We start from the raw sequence: 18,725 nt of genomic DNA, 5'->3' as shown, positions 1-18,725 counted from the left end.
ATACTTTCACGATATCTAGAATTAGTAGCACCTTATATATGGTCATCATTTAATAATTTCTATAACCAGACTGAAAAGTTTCAAGGCCTTATGTATTAGTTTATAGTGTGTTTGCGAGTAAACACACAGAGTTTACCTTTTTGCTACGAGCACCATCATTTTGGTGTGTTAAAAAGACAAATGAAATTATGTGATTGAAAACAATTATGTTGTTACTCATAAATATCAAAAATAAGTTTGTTCATTGCTAATGGGCAGTCATATACAATAAATTCAACATCCCATTCTAATTACAAATGAAGTCCCAGAAATTTGATTTAGTCTTTTCTATCAGTTATTACATTACTCCTAAAGAAATAACTTGCTGTGGAACAGTTTTAAAATAGATCAGTGAGAAATTAGCTAAATCCAATAGAAGTTGGATATTCTGAACTTGAAAGCATTTGTTTTAAATATTCACATAATATTCCTTGACAAGTCACCTCATTATGTGCCTTGACAACTTTCCCATACCATTTTGTGTTGCATTGGCATACAAAAGAGAACTTTGCTGAGCTGTTAGGGCAAACTGCTCTGGAGGGTGAAGTGCATGACTGTATATGGTAAACAGTATCATATAACTCATATACAAGTGCTTTAATGGTTTCCTTTTATGGTTTTTCAGATTGAACTTTCAAGGACAATTGTAAATGGCTTTTTAAAAAACTTTGCAGTTGAGTAAAATTAGTCTTAAAATAGTGAACACCCACCTGCCCACACAATTTTCATTTTAACTTTTAAGGTAATTTGCTGATTGCTCATTAGATGTTTTTACAGTTTTGTTTGTGGGACATCTACTTTAGATCCCTTGGAAGTATTAAAAACAAGATTTCTTGGTTTCTCTCTCATCATGCTCAGTCAGAATCTGCAGGAAAACCTAGGAATTCTCACTTTAAATAAGCTCTCCAGGTAAATTACACACTGTCAAGCTTAAGAACTTCAGAACATATATCTTGTAAGATAAGACAATAACTGGAACAATTTCTGCTTTTGAGAGTTTGTTGCTATCATTTGTTTGGACCTCGTCCTTCAGCTTCTAGCCTATGGAGGCTTGGTATTTATTTGTACTTCAGGTGGTAGTCTGAATATTTATATATACTTATATTTACCTTCCAAACCAAAAGTTCTTCGATATACCTACTCTGCAACAATTAGTATCCTATCTTTATGAAAACAAAAACCTCTCCAGGCCTTTTTCTTCATTTGTAAACAAAGAGGTTGGATTAGGAGTTTACCATAAGATCTGTCTGACATAGAACTCTATGAAAGTTGCTTAGCAATTATCCATTTTTAATTTCCTTCTCCATCAGCACAATTCACGAAGAAGCTAAATTGAGTGCCCATGAAATCGTAGCACCTAATAGAAGTGCAAAGAATTGTGTGAAACTTGAGTGCTAAGAAAATAAGCCTAGCAAATGTTTAAAACAATTTGAAACAGTACTATATACCGATGGTTTTCAAACATGTCTACATTAGAATCATTCTGGGAGCTTTTAAATATCCAGATGCCCAGGTTATACCCCCATTAGAAACTCAGGGTCAAGTTTCAAGCATAGTATTTTAAAACATTTCCTGGAAAGACCAATATATAACCAAGTTTGAAAGCCACTCATATATAGTAGTTTCACTTAATATTACTAGACATTTTTAAATTTGCATGTATTATTTATATGGGATGGGTTTCATTATGACATTTCCATATATGTATACAAAGTGAAATATGGCATGTTTTTGCTCATTTGTGTAATCTAGACATAAAAAGATCCATATATATACATAAATATTAAATGACTGTAAATTTGGGACTGCTTGGGGAATAAGTTGAAGAGAGATAGGGAAAGAACATGATGGAAATGAATGACATTGGAATGCACTATGTATGCATGGCAAATAGAACCTCATCGAAAGCTGTTGTATAATTGAGAGAAGAAGGAACTGGGAAAGATAAAAAAAATAGAGAAGGTTAGTTTGAAAAAGTATTATACATATACACATGTGAAACACATCATGGTGAAAACCCCTTTGAACAATTAATGTACAATAAAAAAGGGAAAAGATGGTAGGAAAACAGGCTCTGTGGGAGGGCAGATATCAGTAGGAGGGAGGAGGGCCAATGAAGAGGATGAATATGGTTGAAGTACTTTATATGTACATATGAATCTACATTTTTGATTACTTAAGCTTGATATCCAGTATATGAATAAAGATATTTGCTACACTTAAATCAGTGCTCTGACTGAATAAAAATTATGAATTTTAATATTACCTTCAAAATTTCTGTTGAATAGATCTACCTCTCTTAGTGTTGTCACCTAGTTGGTATCATTGTTTTCAGATTTGCTTTTTGCATGAGTAGGATATCTTTAACTTCTGTTCAAAGACAAAATAACAGTGGCTTTAATAAGACATAAGTTTAGTTTTTCATAAAGTCAAAATAGAGTAAAAATACCAAGCTAGTAAGGCAGCTCCATATGAACAGAGATTTAAGCTCCTACTAGCTGATGGCTCTATCATGCCTAGGGTGTTTCTTTTCTCTGTGTAACCTAAGGCATCTAAGCACAATATGCACAATGGAGCTAGTAGAAAGCAGAAGGAAGAAGAAAGGTACATTCTCTCCTAATTTCTGTGGGAATGGTTCCAAAACTGCTTTTGTACATATCACATATGCTTACTCTCATTAGTCAGAACTTTGTTATTATGTCATACCTAGATACAAATGAAGCAAGAGAAAATATTTATTCTAGACAGCAATGTGTCCAACTAAAAAACTGAGAAATATATTACTGCTGAAGAGAACAGGCATTGGGGAAACTAGCAGTCCCTGACAAAATCTTTATAATTTACTCTCCAACAGTGATCATTGTAAAATATGAATGGAATCAGGACACAAATCACTAAGTATCTCCCCTGTGCTCTAAATACACAAATTAAAGTCCCTACTATGTCTGAGCATCAATGGCTCACACCTGTAATTCTACCTACTTGAGAGGATGAGCTAGGGAAGATTGTCCAGGCTAGTCCAGGCAAAAAGATCTGTCTCAGTCTCAATACAGGGAAGCTGGATGTGGTGGCTGTGATTGCAGCTCAGGTGTTGAGTAGGAAGCAAGAAATGTGTGTGTGTGTGTGTGTTTGTGTGTGTGAATAGCTTCACATATGCCTACATTCCATTTAATAAACAAATGTCTTCAAACTCACATGGAAAAGTCATCTTGGATCAACAAACTATATATAGAACGGCACCTCAAAATGGAAGAGACAATTTGATGCATTCAAAATGAGACCAAAAACATTATTACATATTAACTTTATTAATACACTTAAATAGTAATACAAGAAAGGTTCACAAATTTAACACGTAAACAGTTCCAAAGAATAGAAGATTCTACAAGTTTATGGAAAAACTTCAGTATACTTTGGAGTTCAGAGGCTGCTGTGTACATCAAAGTGTATAGAATATGAAGTGATGAATTACAGGGCTATACAAGGAATGCCCATAAGTTTAGTAGCTTAACCACATTCAGAAAAACTAAAATTGGTTGTTGTTTTCACTCATCTAACAAACCACGTAGGTGTCAACCACAGGAGATGCAAGCAAAGAGGGCATTTACACTTAAGAAACAAAAAACAAGATTGAAATAAGTTCCATTAGATACTGTTTTTCTACTTTCAATATGACCACTTGTGATACTAATATTAGATAAAACTTCACTGTCTTAACCCCTATTACATATGCCAAAAACTACAAATTAGTACAGCAAGTATTGACATACTGTGACCTCTGGATTTAACATCACACACTCATCAAAATATTTAGAAATTCAAAGTATATTAAATAACAATACAGAGTGGAAAAATGTTAAGACACTTTACAACTGAATAAATTTCAAGATGAGGCAGGGACCATTATAGTTCACATGTGTTTTTGGAAATAGTGGAATCTATTTTGGTGGTAGGAAATGCAGGTTGGCCACTTTAGAGGAATAAGAATTTAATTTTCAAACTGTTAATTCAAAATTTGCAATTATATGTGATTCAAATTGTAAGGATCCAAAATATCTATAAAATCTCTTGTAAGTTGGGGTAACTTATACTGAGATTTTAGAACAAGTCACCTCACAAAAGTAACATTGAACATAAATTACTGCAAGTCAAGATAGTAATTTTGTAGAAGTCAACTTTTGGCTCAAAACTTATTTTGATGACTTTTTCAGTAATGAATCCAATATAAATTATTTTGATCCAAATATGGGATGAACACATAAAACCAGCCAGTTCCCTTTAGAACTTATGTAATGCTGAAATTATCAACAAAAATATTTATACTCTGTAATACTATCATTTGTCACTTTTTAAGGCATATTTTTTGGAGAATAAATTTTCTGCAAACAGACTTCTACTTTATTGTTACCCAAATTACAGATATCTAAGATACCAATGATGTGGACTCTATCCAATTCAGCTGCTGCTTTTATAATATCACCTAAAAGTGAAAAAAAAGATGGTAAGTATTGTAAAATAGTTAAATATTTAGTTGGAGTTAGAATTACATAAGCTGATGGTTTTTTTCTTACAATAATAACAATGCCCTAAATCTTCTCCTTCTCTTCAATTTGCCATATGCATTGATCAAATGTACTATATAATCACTTCTCCAGATAAAGGTCAACATCTTACCCACATGCCACCAATAATGTTAAGACATGGTATTCCAAATACATTTATGTTTTTTTTTACCCTTTTTTACCTTTTGCTTTTGGTGAAGCAATATAAATACATAAACCTATGTATTTTTGAGGTCATGTATAAGGATTCAACTGAACAACTTATTACATATCAAAAAATGCAAAGGTAAGTGTTCCCATTGTGAAATTCAGTTATCATTTTTTTGTAAGATCTCTAAGTCAAAAAGCAAAACAATGTAGATCTACCTTCACATTATGTTAATTATCTGTATGTGCACATGTATGTGTATGCATAGAGATGTATGTGCAAGTAATTGAGGTTCTTCTAAAGTTTATTTCCTTTGAATTGGCTTTATCAACTAAGAGCTTACTCTGACAAAACTTTATGAAAATGGATCTGGTGAATGATATCACTGATCAAAGCTGAGCAGAGAATTCCAGGGCTCTCTGTCACTTCACAAAGCATATTTTATAAGCTGTCAAAACTCGCAGAATCAACGTTTGTCAAATTCTAGAATACAGAGAAAGACTTACAACAATCAGGGCAAAGACTGATAAAGGAAGAAATTTCTGCCTTGTTGAGAAAGTGTCATGGTGTTTTAAATTGCCTATCTACCTACCTTTACCCCTTAGATAATTGGCAGCTTATAATCCTGGTGGAAGTTGCTTGTAGTAAAGGTAGCAAATACAGATGTGGTTGGATGTGAGGATTTGTCTGATAGCTCCCTTGAGGACAGTTGCAAAGGCTTGCTTTTGCTTTAAGCAATTCAGCGCATTCTCACAGCTGGGGTGCCTCTTCCTCAAATGGCTTTTATTGAAAGTATATTGGCCAGAGAAGTTGAATAGGATAGAATTTTAGGGTAAGAAATTAATAAACTGAAAGTCCAGGGCAGGGAGGCTAGGAAAAAAGATATATAAGGGAACAAAGGCTTTAAAAAGCTCCTGTGTACACTTGGGAATCAAGATAGACATATGTAAGGCCAGGCACCTGTGGCTCATGCCTGTAAACACAGCTACTCAGGAGGCTGAGATCTGATGATCATGGTTCGAACCCAGCCCAGGTAATAAGCTACCAAAAACCTGGAAGTAGAGCTGTGGCTCAAATGGTAGAGTGTTAGCCTTTAGCAAAAGAAGCTCAAGGACAGCGCTCAGGTCCTCACTTCAAGGCCCAAGACCAGGCGCGCACGCGCACACACACACATACACAGACACAGACACACAGACACACACACAGACACACACACACACAGATGGCCATATGTATACACCCAGGGATTGCTATGTGCTTAGAGAGGCCTGAGAAAACTCTGATCATTCACCACTGGCTGACCATCAGGGTCTGAGTAAGCAGGAAGTGAAGGCTAAGGCAGAGTTATAAATAGCAAGACTAAGTGTTGAAAACATACTCTGATGAAGGTCTAACCTTCAAATTTTCTTTGCTTTCTTCATTTTCTTGGCTATCTATGTTTAATGAAACACTGTCAAAATACTAGACAACATTAGCTAACTACTAAGCTAATTGACCACAGATTTCAGTTACTACTCATGAAAAACACTTTATTCTAAATATGAGAAAAATGAAAGCACTTAGAGGTTATTAAGTAACAAGCAAAGTCATACGGTTCTAATCTAGATAGTATGAGGTGTCAAAGTCTAGAAGGAGAGCTACGTTCTATGGTGCCTGAAGGATATGCTAATTAGAAGCCTTTTATGAAAACAAAAGCTTCCTATGGAAGCTTGTTTTATTAGCTTCACAGTAAATTCTCCCCTGCTACATACACTAGACAAATCAAATGAATGATTTAAAATTGTACAAGTACAATAAAACCAAAAGAATATTAGAATGAATGCTGAAACTATCTAGTTTTCTTCTGCCTTGAATGGAGTATACTTTAATCCATTTATTTTAGAAAGATTTCAAGATCTTCAAAATTAGCAACAAACAAAATACTAACACTTCTAATTGTTATCATATTGACTCTTACAAATAATGTTTTACATACCACAACATAAAATCTAAGTCTTCATTTCATGTGACTGTGATTTACATACTACTTTGAGCAAATGATAAGCTCTGTAAATCTCAATTTATCGAATGCCTCCTTCATACAGTGTTTTGAGGATTAAATATATATGGATCTCTAGAATAGTGGCTAACTGATAACAAGCCATACACAAATATTAGCAGTGATCACTTTTACTTGACATATTTTACTTAATGAAATTAGAGTATTATTTCTATAACCAGTGTCTTTATAAAGGGCTACTCATTTTCCCTATAAAATGAGCTTTGGTACATTTTACTTTAAATTGCTAGAATTTCAAGAATTGTTTGCTTTTAGGAACATCAACAGCAGGCCACCTATAGGCTTCCACCTATAATCCTACCTACTCAAGAAGATGGGATTTGAGGACTCTGGTTCAGTCAGCCCAGGCAGAAAAGTTCACCAGACTCCATCTCCAATTAACCACACACACAAAGTATAAAGTAAATATAACAAAGTGAAGGAAGGGGTGACAGTATTAAAAAAGAATTGTAATCATTACCTGACATGTAACTGTAACCCCTCTGTATATCACTTTTACAGTAATGACTATATATATTTATATATACTTATCACGTTTACAGTAACGATTATATATATTTATATATATATACTTATATATTATATATATATATAAATTAGGGCACTAGAGTCCTCTTTTTTATATATAAAATTATACAACACACACACACACACACACACACACACACACAAAACATGAAGAGGACTCTGGTGTTCTGTTTCCTATTCGTGGTCACAGAGGAAGAAAAATTATCTTGGTCTCCGTGTAGCTGGATTGGTACCATGTAACTGAATTCTGTCAAATGAGAATATAAGTGGGGGTGATATGGCACTCTCGGTCCAAGGTCATTGAAAACTTATATCTTCTTCATCTCTTCATTCTGCTGCTTTGCAATCTTAGAAGCTATTTGCTCCTGCTGGGGCAGGATGCAAATTGCATTGCATTGCAGAGGGATGTACCATGCAATCCCAGAAAGAGAGCTGCTGACTCTGACACACTTTAGCAAGAAATAAACTTCTGAGTTTAACTCACTCTGATTTCAGAGTTGCTTTTTAACTATAGCATAGTCAAACGTATCTTGTCATATGGGGTGGTAATAATCCTGTCTCTGATAGCAATATGGGAAACCTTGATTACCTAGAGAATAAAATTGTTTTCCTAAATGTGTGACAATTCTTCCATATTATGCTATACTTTAAAAATATTTATCAGCGATATAGTAATGTAATACATTTTATATTATGTCTTCGTATCCTTTCAAAGTGGAAAAGGAAATGCATATCCTTATGTATTATAATTAAAGATGATAACGAAGGACTTCCTATTAGTAAGCATTATTCAATAAGCTATCTGGGATAAATGGCTAATCATATGGAGAAGGCTAGCATTTCAAATGGTGTAAAAGATATAAAAATGAAGCCATCGCAATAATATCTGGTCCCCCTAAATTTTAAAATAGGCACAAAGGACTTGAATCTTTTTCTAAGAAGATGTACAAATGAACAATAAACATATGAGAAGGTACTCCCCATCAATAGTAACTAGGAAATACAAAAGAAAACCACAATGCCATACCACCTCACACCCATCATTAAGAGGGGTGTTATTCAATTCGAAATGAAAGAACTTAAGTAGTATTGGTACCGGTAGTATTGCCGGTGGAGATGTAAAATAATGCAGATCAACAGCATGGCAGCATCTCAAAACCATTAAGCCTGAGATTCCCATGTTCCCCTTTAAGATAGTTCCAAAAGAATAGAAAGCTGTAACTCAGGTACTTGTAAACAAATGTTCATAGAAGAATTATGTACAAGAACCAAAATGTTGAAACAAAGGCTGGACATCATGGTAAATGCTTGTAACCCAAGGCTTGCCAGAGGCAGATATAGAAGGATCTTATTCTAAGGCTGGTGTGGGTGAAAAAGCAAAACTTTATCAAAATGATGAAAGCAAAAAAGGGCTGAGGGGTGTATACCAAGAGGTAGACTGCTTGCTTAGGAAACACTAGTCTCTAAATTCAATCCAATACCACTTAAAAATAAACACTAAAATAATAACAAAAAAACCAGGGCAGGTGCAGTGTTCACATCTGTAATTCCAGCAACTCAGGAGGTGGAAGTAGAAGGATCGCTACCAAAGGCCAGCCTTAGCAAAAGTGCAAGACTCTATCTAAGTAACAAAGCAAAAGCAAAAGGACTGGGCATATGGCTCAAGTGCAGAGTGCCTTCTTAGCAAACAGAAAGCTCTGAGTTCAATTTCTGGTACTGCAAAGTAAATAAACAAATAGAAATCAAGCCAAATTCCCATTAAGAAGTAAAATGAATGGATAAACAAAATCCATTATATACTACAATGGAATATCATTCAGATATAAAACTAATGAAATCTTGATATCTATTGCAACATAAGTGAACCCTGTCATTAGTGAATAAGCCAGATACAAATGTTACAATGATAAATTTTGTTAGATATATTTGGTAACAATAAACATGTGAGTAAAAATATTGAAAGTAGAAATAGTGAAGAAAACCTTATTCCTTTTTGAGTATAACAAAGAATGAGCAGTCACAAAATGAAAAAAATGATATATCTGAGCACATAAAAACAAAATGACAGCATATCAAAGCAAACCTCCCACTGAATAAAGGATAATCTTGGTGAAACTATTTGCAACATATCATAAAGGGTTAATTTTAAATAAACTTCTAGAAAATTCACAGAAATATAAATAACTGTGAGTAGTTAGGCCAGATATAGAGGCTCATAACTAATCTTAGTTATTTGGGAGGCAGAGTCTGGGAATACTGTAGTTAAAAGCCAACCTGAAAATAAATTAGTGAGAGATCCTACTTCAAGTAATAAAATTTGAGCATAGGAAGGACTTGGAAAAAATTATATTAAGTGAAGTAAGCCAGGCCCAAGGAAACATAGGTCCCATGGTTTCCCTTATTTTCAATAACTAGTATATGTCTGAGTCAAGCAGAAAAGGTCAGATAAGTTGATGTTAGGGGAATGAACCCCAAGATAAGTATTCAAATGTTTTTTTGTTTTTTTTCCTTTCATGCAATTATTTCTAACATATTTATAAGATGATTTCTATGTTGCTTTGTATTCCCTCCCCCACGGTATAACCCCTGCTTTCACCGTATTTGAGGTTGGTATAATTTGTGGAGGGGAAGGGAAAAAAACAAATCATTTAACTAGGGACACAGGTGGACCCATTGCAACAATGAGATGTGCACGTCGTTATGTCGCAAAACGAACTTTACAACTTTGGTGGAGGGTGGGGGGAGGTTTGGGTGGGGGGAGGGGTAGAGTATGGGAAGGGATGGCAAAGGGAAACAAAGAGGAGGCAACAATGCTTGATAAGAAATGTACTCGTTATCTTGCCCATGTAATTGTAACTCCTCTGTACTGTATTCTCACAATAAAAAAAATTGAGCATATCTGTCATTCCAGTTATGTGGGAAGCATTAATAATAAAATTGAGATTCAGATCTGCTTGGGTGTAAATAGGAGGACATATTAAGCACAATGGGCTGAGGATGTTGTTCAAGTAGTATCATATCTGCCTAGCAAGCACAGAGCTGCTTTTAGGGTTTCAAATCCCAGAACTGCTAAAACACACAGACACACATTCAGACACAGACACACACAGACACACACACACACACACAATGACTTACACACAGAGCTGTAAAGATTTTCAAGCTCAGTAATAATTAACAAATACAAATTAAGGTAAAATATGATACCTGTTGTCTAGTAGTCTGCCAAAGATTACTAAGAGCAATAATGTCTAGCTTGTGAATAAAATGATACTCTTGCTTTGGGAAAACAATTACATAGTATGTGCCAAAGTTCTAGAGGCACACACACATTTTTTTTTTTTTGCAAAACTGTACTGGGGTTTGACTTTAATGTCTCATGCTTGCTAAATAGACATTATAATGGTAAGCCACACTTCCAGTCCTTTTTTGCCCTAGTTAATTTTAAGATATGGTTTTATGTTTTTGTCCATTTCCATGTTTCGGCTGAGATCCTTCAGTTTCAGGCTCTCTGCCATAGCTGGGATGACAAACATATACCACCATGCTCAGCATTTTCTTTTGACATGGTATCTTGTGAACTTTTTTGTCTAGGCTGACCTTAAACTTTGGTCCTCTTCATCTCAATCTCCCATGTAGCTGTGATGACAAGTGTGCACCACCAAGCTCAGTAATTGATTGAGAAGGTGGTCTTAGGTGCTTTTTGCCAAAGTTGGCCTTGTACCTTTCTTCTTGATCTCTCCAGTAGCTAGAAATTCAGGCCTGAACTACTGTGACTGGTCAGCACACAGTTTTGAGTCAGTGATTTCTGGAATGTATGCTAGCAGATGTACTTACATAAGTGTATAAAGAGTTTGTATATATTTAAACACATATATGGTTAATCACTACAGTATTATTTGATAATAGAGCAAAATAGAAGTAATATAAAAGTTTGTAAGAAGGGAACTGGTTAAGTACATTTTTGTATAGACACATGAAAATACTTTGTAGTTACTCAAAAGAATAAGGTAGATCTCTCTATACTAATATGACAAATGTCCAAGATGTACTATCAGAGGGAAACAGCTATTCATAGACTCATCAGTTTATATAATTCAATTTTTGCATATGTGAGATAGAGAAATATAACAGATACTGTTATATAAGAAATAAGTTCTTGTGGGGGGAGGGAAGTATAGTTGTGGAGGGGGAGGGAAGGGAGGATAGGGTGAAAACAAAAGAGGAGGTAATAATACTTGATAGGAAATGTACTCATTACCTTGCCCATGAAACTTTAACCCCTCTGTACAGTATTTTTACAATAAAAACATATTAAAAATAAAAAAAGAAAGAAGGTCTTAAAATGATTAAAAGATACTGGTTATCTCCAGAGAGTAAATAAGTGAGTTGGTAGGGTGGATTAACTTCGGAATGCAAGGAGGGGAGCTTTTACTTTTACCCAGAATCTATCCATACTATTTGAATTTTTAAAATTATTAACATTTATTGCTGTTAGAATTCAAAAAGAAAATAATTCATAAAATGTTTAAAATATGACATCAATATTATACTATGGAACATTTTGTTTTATATTTCTTTATTAATTTACTTTATTGTCATTATAGAGGTGAGATAAAGAGGGATTACAATTAGATGAGTCAGGTAATGAGTACATTTCCTTTGGTACAGTGTCTTCTGTACCCTCATTCTCTCCCAGTCCCTCCCTCCTGTCTCCACCCACAAGTTATATAGTTCACTTTCATCGACATCCAGTGAGCTTCACTGCTGTACTTTCTCACCCTTTTTCTCTTTGATACCTGCATCTTGTATATACATTTGTCTAATCTGGGGAGGGGAAAGGGAATAACAAAATGATGAACCAAGGACACAGGATGACCCATTGCAACAAGGATACCCACTGGACAGTATATTGGAAATGAACTTTACAACTATTTACAACTTTACAACTATATCTTTCATCCTAGAAAATCATGAAAAGTACAGAAAGGTTTGAAGTCAGACAACTCTGAGTTCAAATCCTGCCTGTGTTACCCATGCTGTTGATAGGATTAATTGCAACCTATGTAAGAGGCTCAGGAACACTGCTGGCACAAAGTTAAATGGGTATTACCATTGTTATTAGTGCTACCTCAAGAAAAACTATGGTATTCCACTCAAATTCCTTTGCTTTAGGTTACTCTTGCACTTTTCTTCCCTTATAGATTCTTGTCCTTTGTGCCCAAATACTGTTTTGGCAGATTGGTCATGTTAGGATGGTAATAATGACTGGAAGAACATAGGTACTGCAACAAGCAAAGCGCGAACAACTCTAACCTGATATTTTATATCAGTAACAGCATATACATATAACCGTATGTGAGAAAAGTGGATACTGGCTGGGCACTAGTGGCTCATGTCTGTAATCTTAGCTATTCAGGAGGCTAAGATCTAAGGATCCCGGTTCAAAAGCATCCTGGGCAAAACAAACAAACAAACAAACAACCTCTGTGAGGCTCTTATCTCCAGTTAACCCTGCACACCATCGCCCCCCCCCCCAAAAAAAAGCTGAAAGTGGAGCTGTGGCTCAAGTAATGAAGCACTGGACTTGAGAATAAAAAGCTACCTGGGCCCTGAGTTTAATTCCCAGGACTGGCACCAATAAAAAAAAGGAAAAGACAAGAAAAGTGGGTATTATATGAAATAATAGGAATAAACATCCTGTTACAGCACTAAATAAGAAATTTGGGATTACTGAAGGTTTAGGGAGTTGTAATACTGCACACCATCTAATATTTCACTTCTAAAATGGACCACAGGAAAAAAGAACTCATCTCATAAAATTATAGATTCTCACATTCAGTTTGCATAACCATTACTGTGAAAATTATTTCATTGTCAGGTAGAGTTCATACAAGTTGTTCAAAAACATACACTCAAGATTTTATCAGCTTAGAAAGACCCACCACAAAATCCCAAGATAATAGAAGTAATAAAAGAGTTTCTTATCCCCTTTTATTATCTGTTATGATAAAACTCAATGAAAACGTCTAGGATCTTTACCATATGCTTAGGAAATAGAAATGACAACAGAAAGTGACCAGGATGATTCTAATTGGATAGATACTTGATAAATGTATACAAATAACTTAAAGTCTTGTATATTAGGTAGCAGTAGTAACAATTACTTGATTGAAGAATTTCACTGTTGAGATTATATAAACTCCTTGTTGTCCCCAAGGAATGTATTGAATAGCAGTTGAATAATCATTTAGAAAACAATTTTACTGTACTATGTTATATAGTATGTATTATGATTTTAGACAATTATTATGTAAAAAGACCAAGTGTCTCACCTTAGCTGAAAGGAGAAAGTACATTTAACAATATAAGCCATTAAGTTAAACTATATTAAGTTTTAAGGGTACAACTGTTTACATAACAATTTTTTTTCTGAGTGATAAGAACACTGACACTCTCTTACCTGCCAGTGCTCTGGGACTCAGCGTTCGTTCATTGACAGGTGTTGCTACTGGATACACACAGCTGTAATTCATGCAGGTCAACAATGTGTCTACTTGAGATGTTTGAACATCTTCTGGACAAAACATGGGTAGGAATGCAACATCAATTGCTATTTCATGGTTCAGACCTGTTGGAGAAAAACCACACATTACTACAAGTTCAGTAGGTTAATATGGAATCATAAAGGCCAGGTTTGTTTGTTTGATCATAACATGTGCCCAACAGTTTCAGACCTGGAAAAACTGTTTACAAACTGGAGATTGAACTCAGATTTGCAAACAATTTATGAACACATGCCCTTGATCTCTTTTGGAACTTTATTGCAACCCATCACCATGCTAAAACCAATTCAAAATGTTTTCCCTACTGATAGATAATGTCTTACTGTCCACAGGATAGCCTTGTCACAAAAAAAGAAGACATGCACAGTGTTTCCTTGGACATTCCTGACAGATGCCATGATGGGAGTGGAAGGATCAGAGAGGACTATTGGTCCTCCTACTGCCATACTCCAGCAAAGCAAAGAATGGCAGTAACTAAGTCTCATCTGTGTTCAAATACACAACAAATGGTTCCCACATTTACCATTAAGGCTAATAAAAGGCTGCAGGAGAAAAGGGCAAAGAGAGCACAACCAGTGTCCTGACCTTCAGCTGTCGTGTCTTAATGTGCATCAGTATTGGCTAGGATAAATAGCTAAACAGAGGGAGAGCATTTTAGGCATACAGCGGGCAGCATAACCAAAGGTATTGTCCCTAGGAAGGGGGCTGGAGCAAGAGTACAACTTTATTTATTTATTCATTTTTATTGTGAGAATACCATACAGAGGAGTTACAACTACATGGGCAAGATAACGAGTACATTTCTTATCAAGCAACTTTAAAACTGACTTCCACCCGGTTCCCCAATCCAGAAATTCAGGTATTATCCATTTTTGTGGTGTATTTATTCATTGAGATTCAATAGCTTTAATATTTCTTTTTTAAATCCTTTCCTGTGATTCTGAAGTAGTGAGTATGTATGGGCCAGTGATGGGTAAATAAAGTCACTGTTAAGCTGCAAACAGATTCAGAAATACAAGTCCTTTGCTTTTTGTGAGCAAATAACACTAAATCTCATAGCTTCAATTTAACATACAATTAAAGGCTGGTTAAAGCCTTTGAAGACTTACTGATATTTGGGATTCATAAAGTAAAATAACCATGTTATCAGAATTTCCTAGGATTGTAATTCAGTATCATAAAAAGCATAGCTAACCCACAGCTCTCAGCAATGCTGTAAAACCCTTGAATAAGAACATTTTTGGATCTTATTTCTTTGAGTCTGAGACCAAATTTAACTCTATGTGCCATCAATTTAATAACAGCTCTGGTATAAAGCAAACATAGCATTAAATGTACCCATCAACCATACAATACATTCTTACTTGTAAATGTAAAAAATATGCATACCACTTCCACCAATGTAGGAGAATCAATGTACCCAGTGCCATTTATTTAGTTGTACAGATTTATTTTTGTCAGTACTGCAGTTTTGAACTCAGAACTTTATGAATATTAGACAGGTACTCTATTGCTAAGCCACTCCTCTGGCCATATTTTTACAGATTTTTATCCCAATACATTGAATCATTAGAAATCAGAGTGCACATATTTATTAAATAATAGAATGAAAATATACTCCTTTACAGAAATGCTTGGTTAAGATATGACTAATTGTTATAATGATTATATTTAGTAGGAAGCAACTTTCTCAAGGGTATTTTCATTCTTTAAAAAAGAAAAGTGTAATTGAAGATTCAGATTAATTTGTTATTCTGTGCTATATGTACAATAACTTCGTGTGTGTGTGTGTGTGTGTGTGTGTGTGTGTGTGTGTGTGACTTGAACTTTGAAAAAACAGGATGTCTATATCTGAGTGTTGGTTTTCTCTGCAAGAAATATATGTTTAGATTTAGGAGACATAATTTTTAATCATGGTCTGCCTTGTACCTAACCAGAGGGTAAAAATAGAGGATATATAACTTCCTTTAAGCTCTAAAATTGAATGTGAAATCAGAAACAAAACAAAAAAAAGGGAACAACCAAAAGCTCCCTTTTCTGAACCTTCCTGCCAGAAAGTTCAGGGAAAAAAATCACTGCAAAAAATGGTAATGTGCTTATTTGTAAGAACTATTTTTGTGTTCCTTTCAAAATGTGCTTTGATTTTATTCAGAAATGGCTTCTTTTATCAGCTTTTTTTTTAGTCGGTAAACTATTTTTGAGAACAGGTAGGATATAATTCTAACAATGATTAATTACATCTGGTGAATAAAATATGTTTGTGTCTTCACATTTGATTCTTGCTTTCAGCTGATTTACAGCCAAAGTCACAAATGGTTACAATTACATGTAAAGCAGCTGTCTAATCTGTTCCAATGGGTCAGTAAAATGTTAAAATGAAGAAAAAAATCCAATTTCTGTGGTTCTAGTTGAATCCCTTGTTTCCATCCTAATGTTTGTGATATATGGGGAATCTTTTATAATTTTTGTTTCCTCGATATAAAATTAAGATTGATAAACTACCAGAACAGATAAAGTAAATACAGTCTAGTGAGAAACACCTGAAACTTAGGTCTCTAATAATCACTGGAAATTCATACTTCTTAGAGACTTTATATAAACTTTCTTAGATGTGTACACAATTTTTGTGTATGATGAAGTAGAGAAGAATGTGCAAAATAAAAGGGCTAAGGAAAAATTGATAAAACTTTAGGCAGTACAATATACTACCATCAATGGGAAAATCCATGATGTGAAGTCTTTCCAGACATTAAATTAATGTTCTTATAGGTTTTCTTCATTGCTTCATTTTTAAGATAACTAGATCTGGTGCTAAGATCTTCCTATGAAACACAAATAAGAGCCTTGACTTGGGATTGCTTTGGCTAATATTTTAGTTTAGAATTATTCTATGTGCATTTTTCATTTATCACATTTTTTGTGTACGTGTGTGGGTCCTGGGACTTGAACTCGGGGCCTGGAGGCTGTCCTTGAGCTTTTTTTTTTCCCTCAAGGCTAGCACTCTACAAATTGTGCCACAGTTCCATTCCTGGACTTTTGGTGGTTAATTGGAAATAAGAACTTCACATACTTTCCCACTCATACTTGCTGTGAACCACCACCCTCATTTGCTAAGTTTACAGGGGTGAGCCACTGGTGACTGGCTTTTAAATGTTTTTGTTTGTTTGTTTGGTCGGTTGTGGGGGCTGAACCCTGGGCCTGGATGCTGTCCCTCAGCTCTTCACTCAAGGCTAGTGCCTTACCAATTGAGCCACAGCGCCACTTCCAGCTTTTTTCTGGTTATGTGGTACTGAGGAATCAAACCCAGGGCCTCATGCATGCCAGGCAAGCTCTCTACCACTGAATCAACTTCCCAGCCCCTTTTAAATGTTTTTTTTTTAAATTTCTTTACATTTCCATGACTACTAGAGTGACCTCTTCAGCTTTTGTTTTACGAGGTTATATTAGTTATTACATCCCCACATATTCCACTGCATTCCGATATATCCCTACTTCTTAGTTTGGGGTAACCCGAGAAAATCAGCTTATTCTATTAGAAAACAAGTTTGGTTTTCTCTATAACTCTGTTCTGTTCAACCTGATCTTCATGAGAATTTTATTTTTGGGGGGTCTAAACAGATGCCTTTTCTTGATAGGTCCCCTCTTTAATCTTTCTTTTTTGCCAGTCCTGGGGCTTGAACTCAGGGCCTGGACACTGTCCCTGAGCTTCCTTTTGCTCAAGGCTAGTGCTCTACCACTTGAGCCACAAGGCCATTTCTGGCCTTTTCTGTTTATGTGGTACTGAGCAATCGAACCCAGGACTTCATGCATGCTAGGCAAGCACTGTACCACTGAGCCACATTCCCAGCCCCCCTCTTTAATCTTTAAGTTACCCTGTCATCCTTCAGTGGTTTGGAATGTACTGGGAAAGAAGTAGAATATGATTACAAAGTCCTTTCAGTTCTCGATCTTTTTTTTTTTTGTCAAATAACTTGGACTCATCAATGTTGAAAAACCCTTAATCATAGCTTCATTTATTTGAGAATAAATGCTCTATTCCTTTTAATTTGAGGCCAACAGAAGTTCCCTTTGCACTTAATGGACATGGATATGTGTGTGGGGGTGGGTGGAGAGTGTCTTAATTGTTAAAGCAAAACTATCTACATTTAAACTAGCTTAAATTAATAGAATACAAAGAGGAGAACAGCTGACTTACCTAGGATGGTTACTTCAAAATGTCCAAGGCTGCGGGCACTCTTAAATTCCTGAAGTTTTGGAGGCTTTCCTTCTGGTGGTATGTACTTGGAAGGCTGAGAATTATACTGCTGAGTAAGAAACTTTTTGTGTTCTAAAATGAATTTCCGTGGAATACTTTCTGGGTAAACACAGCTGTACTTCAAGTGGTCTTTTAAGCTAGGCCTTTTCTCTTTCAACAGCTGACTCTCCCACCTATCCTTGATGAATCTGATATTTCCTGTGGTATCAGTATTGGTACTTCTTGGGCCTGGGAAAGACACAATGAGACAGGCACAATGGAGGGATAAAGCTAGTCACTGTTCAAAACAAGTACATCTTGATGAGTACTAGTTAAGAAACTTTATAGATCAAAGCTGGGCACTGGTGGCTCATGCTTGTAATCCTAGCTACTCAGGAGGCTGAGATCTGAGGATCAAGGTTCAAACCCAGCCTAGGCAGGAAAGTCCGTGAGACTCTCATCTCCAATTAACCACCAGAAAACTACAAGTGGCACTCTGTCTCAAGTAGTAGAGCACTTGCCTTGAGCTGAAGAGCAATTCACTTTCCTAATATTATTTTTTAGTCAATTACTGTTATTGTTTTCTCTT

General features: G+C 35.3%; 1 protein-coding gene across 1 annotated transcript in view; it reads right to left on the bottom strand.

The window, feature by feature from the left end:
- Positions 1-4,348: 4,348 nt before the first annotated feature.
- The window catches only part of Radx (RPA1 related single stranded DNA binding protein, X-linked), a 53,073-nt gene continuing 38,696 nt past the window's right edge, over positions 4,349-18,725 (bottom strand). Inside the window, exons 12-14 of the mRNA XM_042688209.1 lie at positions 18,098-18,385; positions 13,800-13,967; positions 4,349-4,519 (exon numbers count right to left, since the gene is read on the bottom strand). Coding sequence (XP_042544143.1) covers positions 4,389-4,519; positions 13,800-13,967; positions 18,098-18,385 — 587 coding nt within the window. The 3' untranslated portion in view covers positions 4,349-4,388. The remainder of the gene's footprint in view (positions 4,520-13,799; positions 13,968-18,097; positions 18,386-18,725) is intronic.

Source organism: Dipodomys spectabilis, unplaced genomic scaffold, assembly GCF_019054845.1.
Source record: "Dipodomys spectabilis isolate Male_0828 unplaced genomic scaffold, ASM1905484v1 ptg000113l, whole genome shotgun sequence".
Lineage (NCBI taxonomy): Eukaryota > Metazoa > Chordata > Mammalia > Rodentia > Heteromyidae > Dipodomys > Dipodomys spectabilis.
This window is presented reverse-complemented; position numbering and strand designations above follow the sequence as displayed.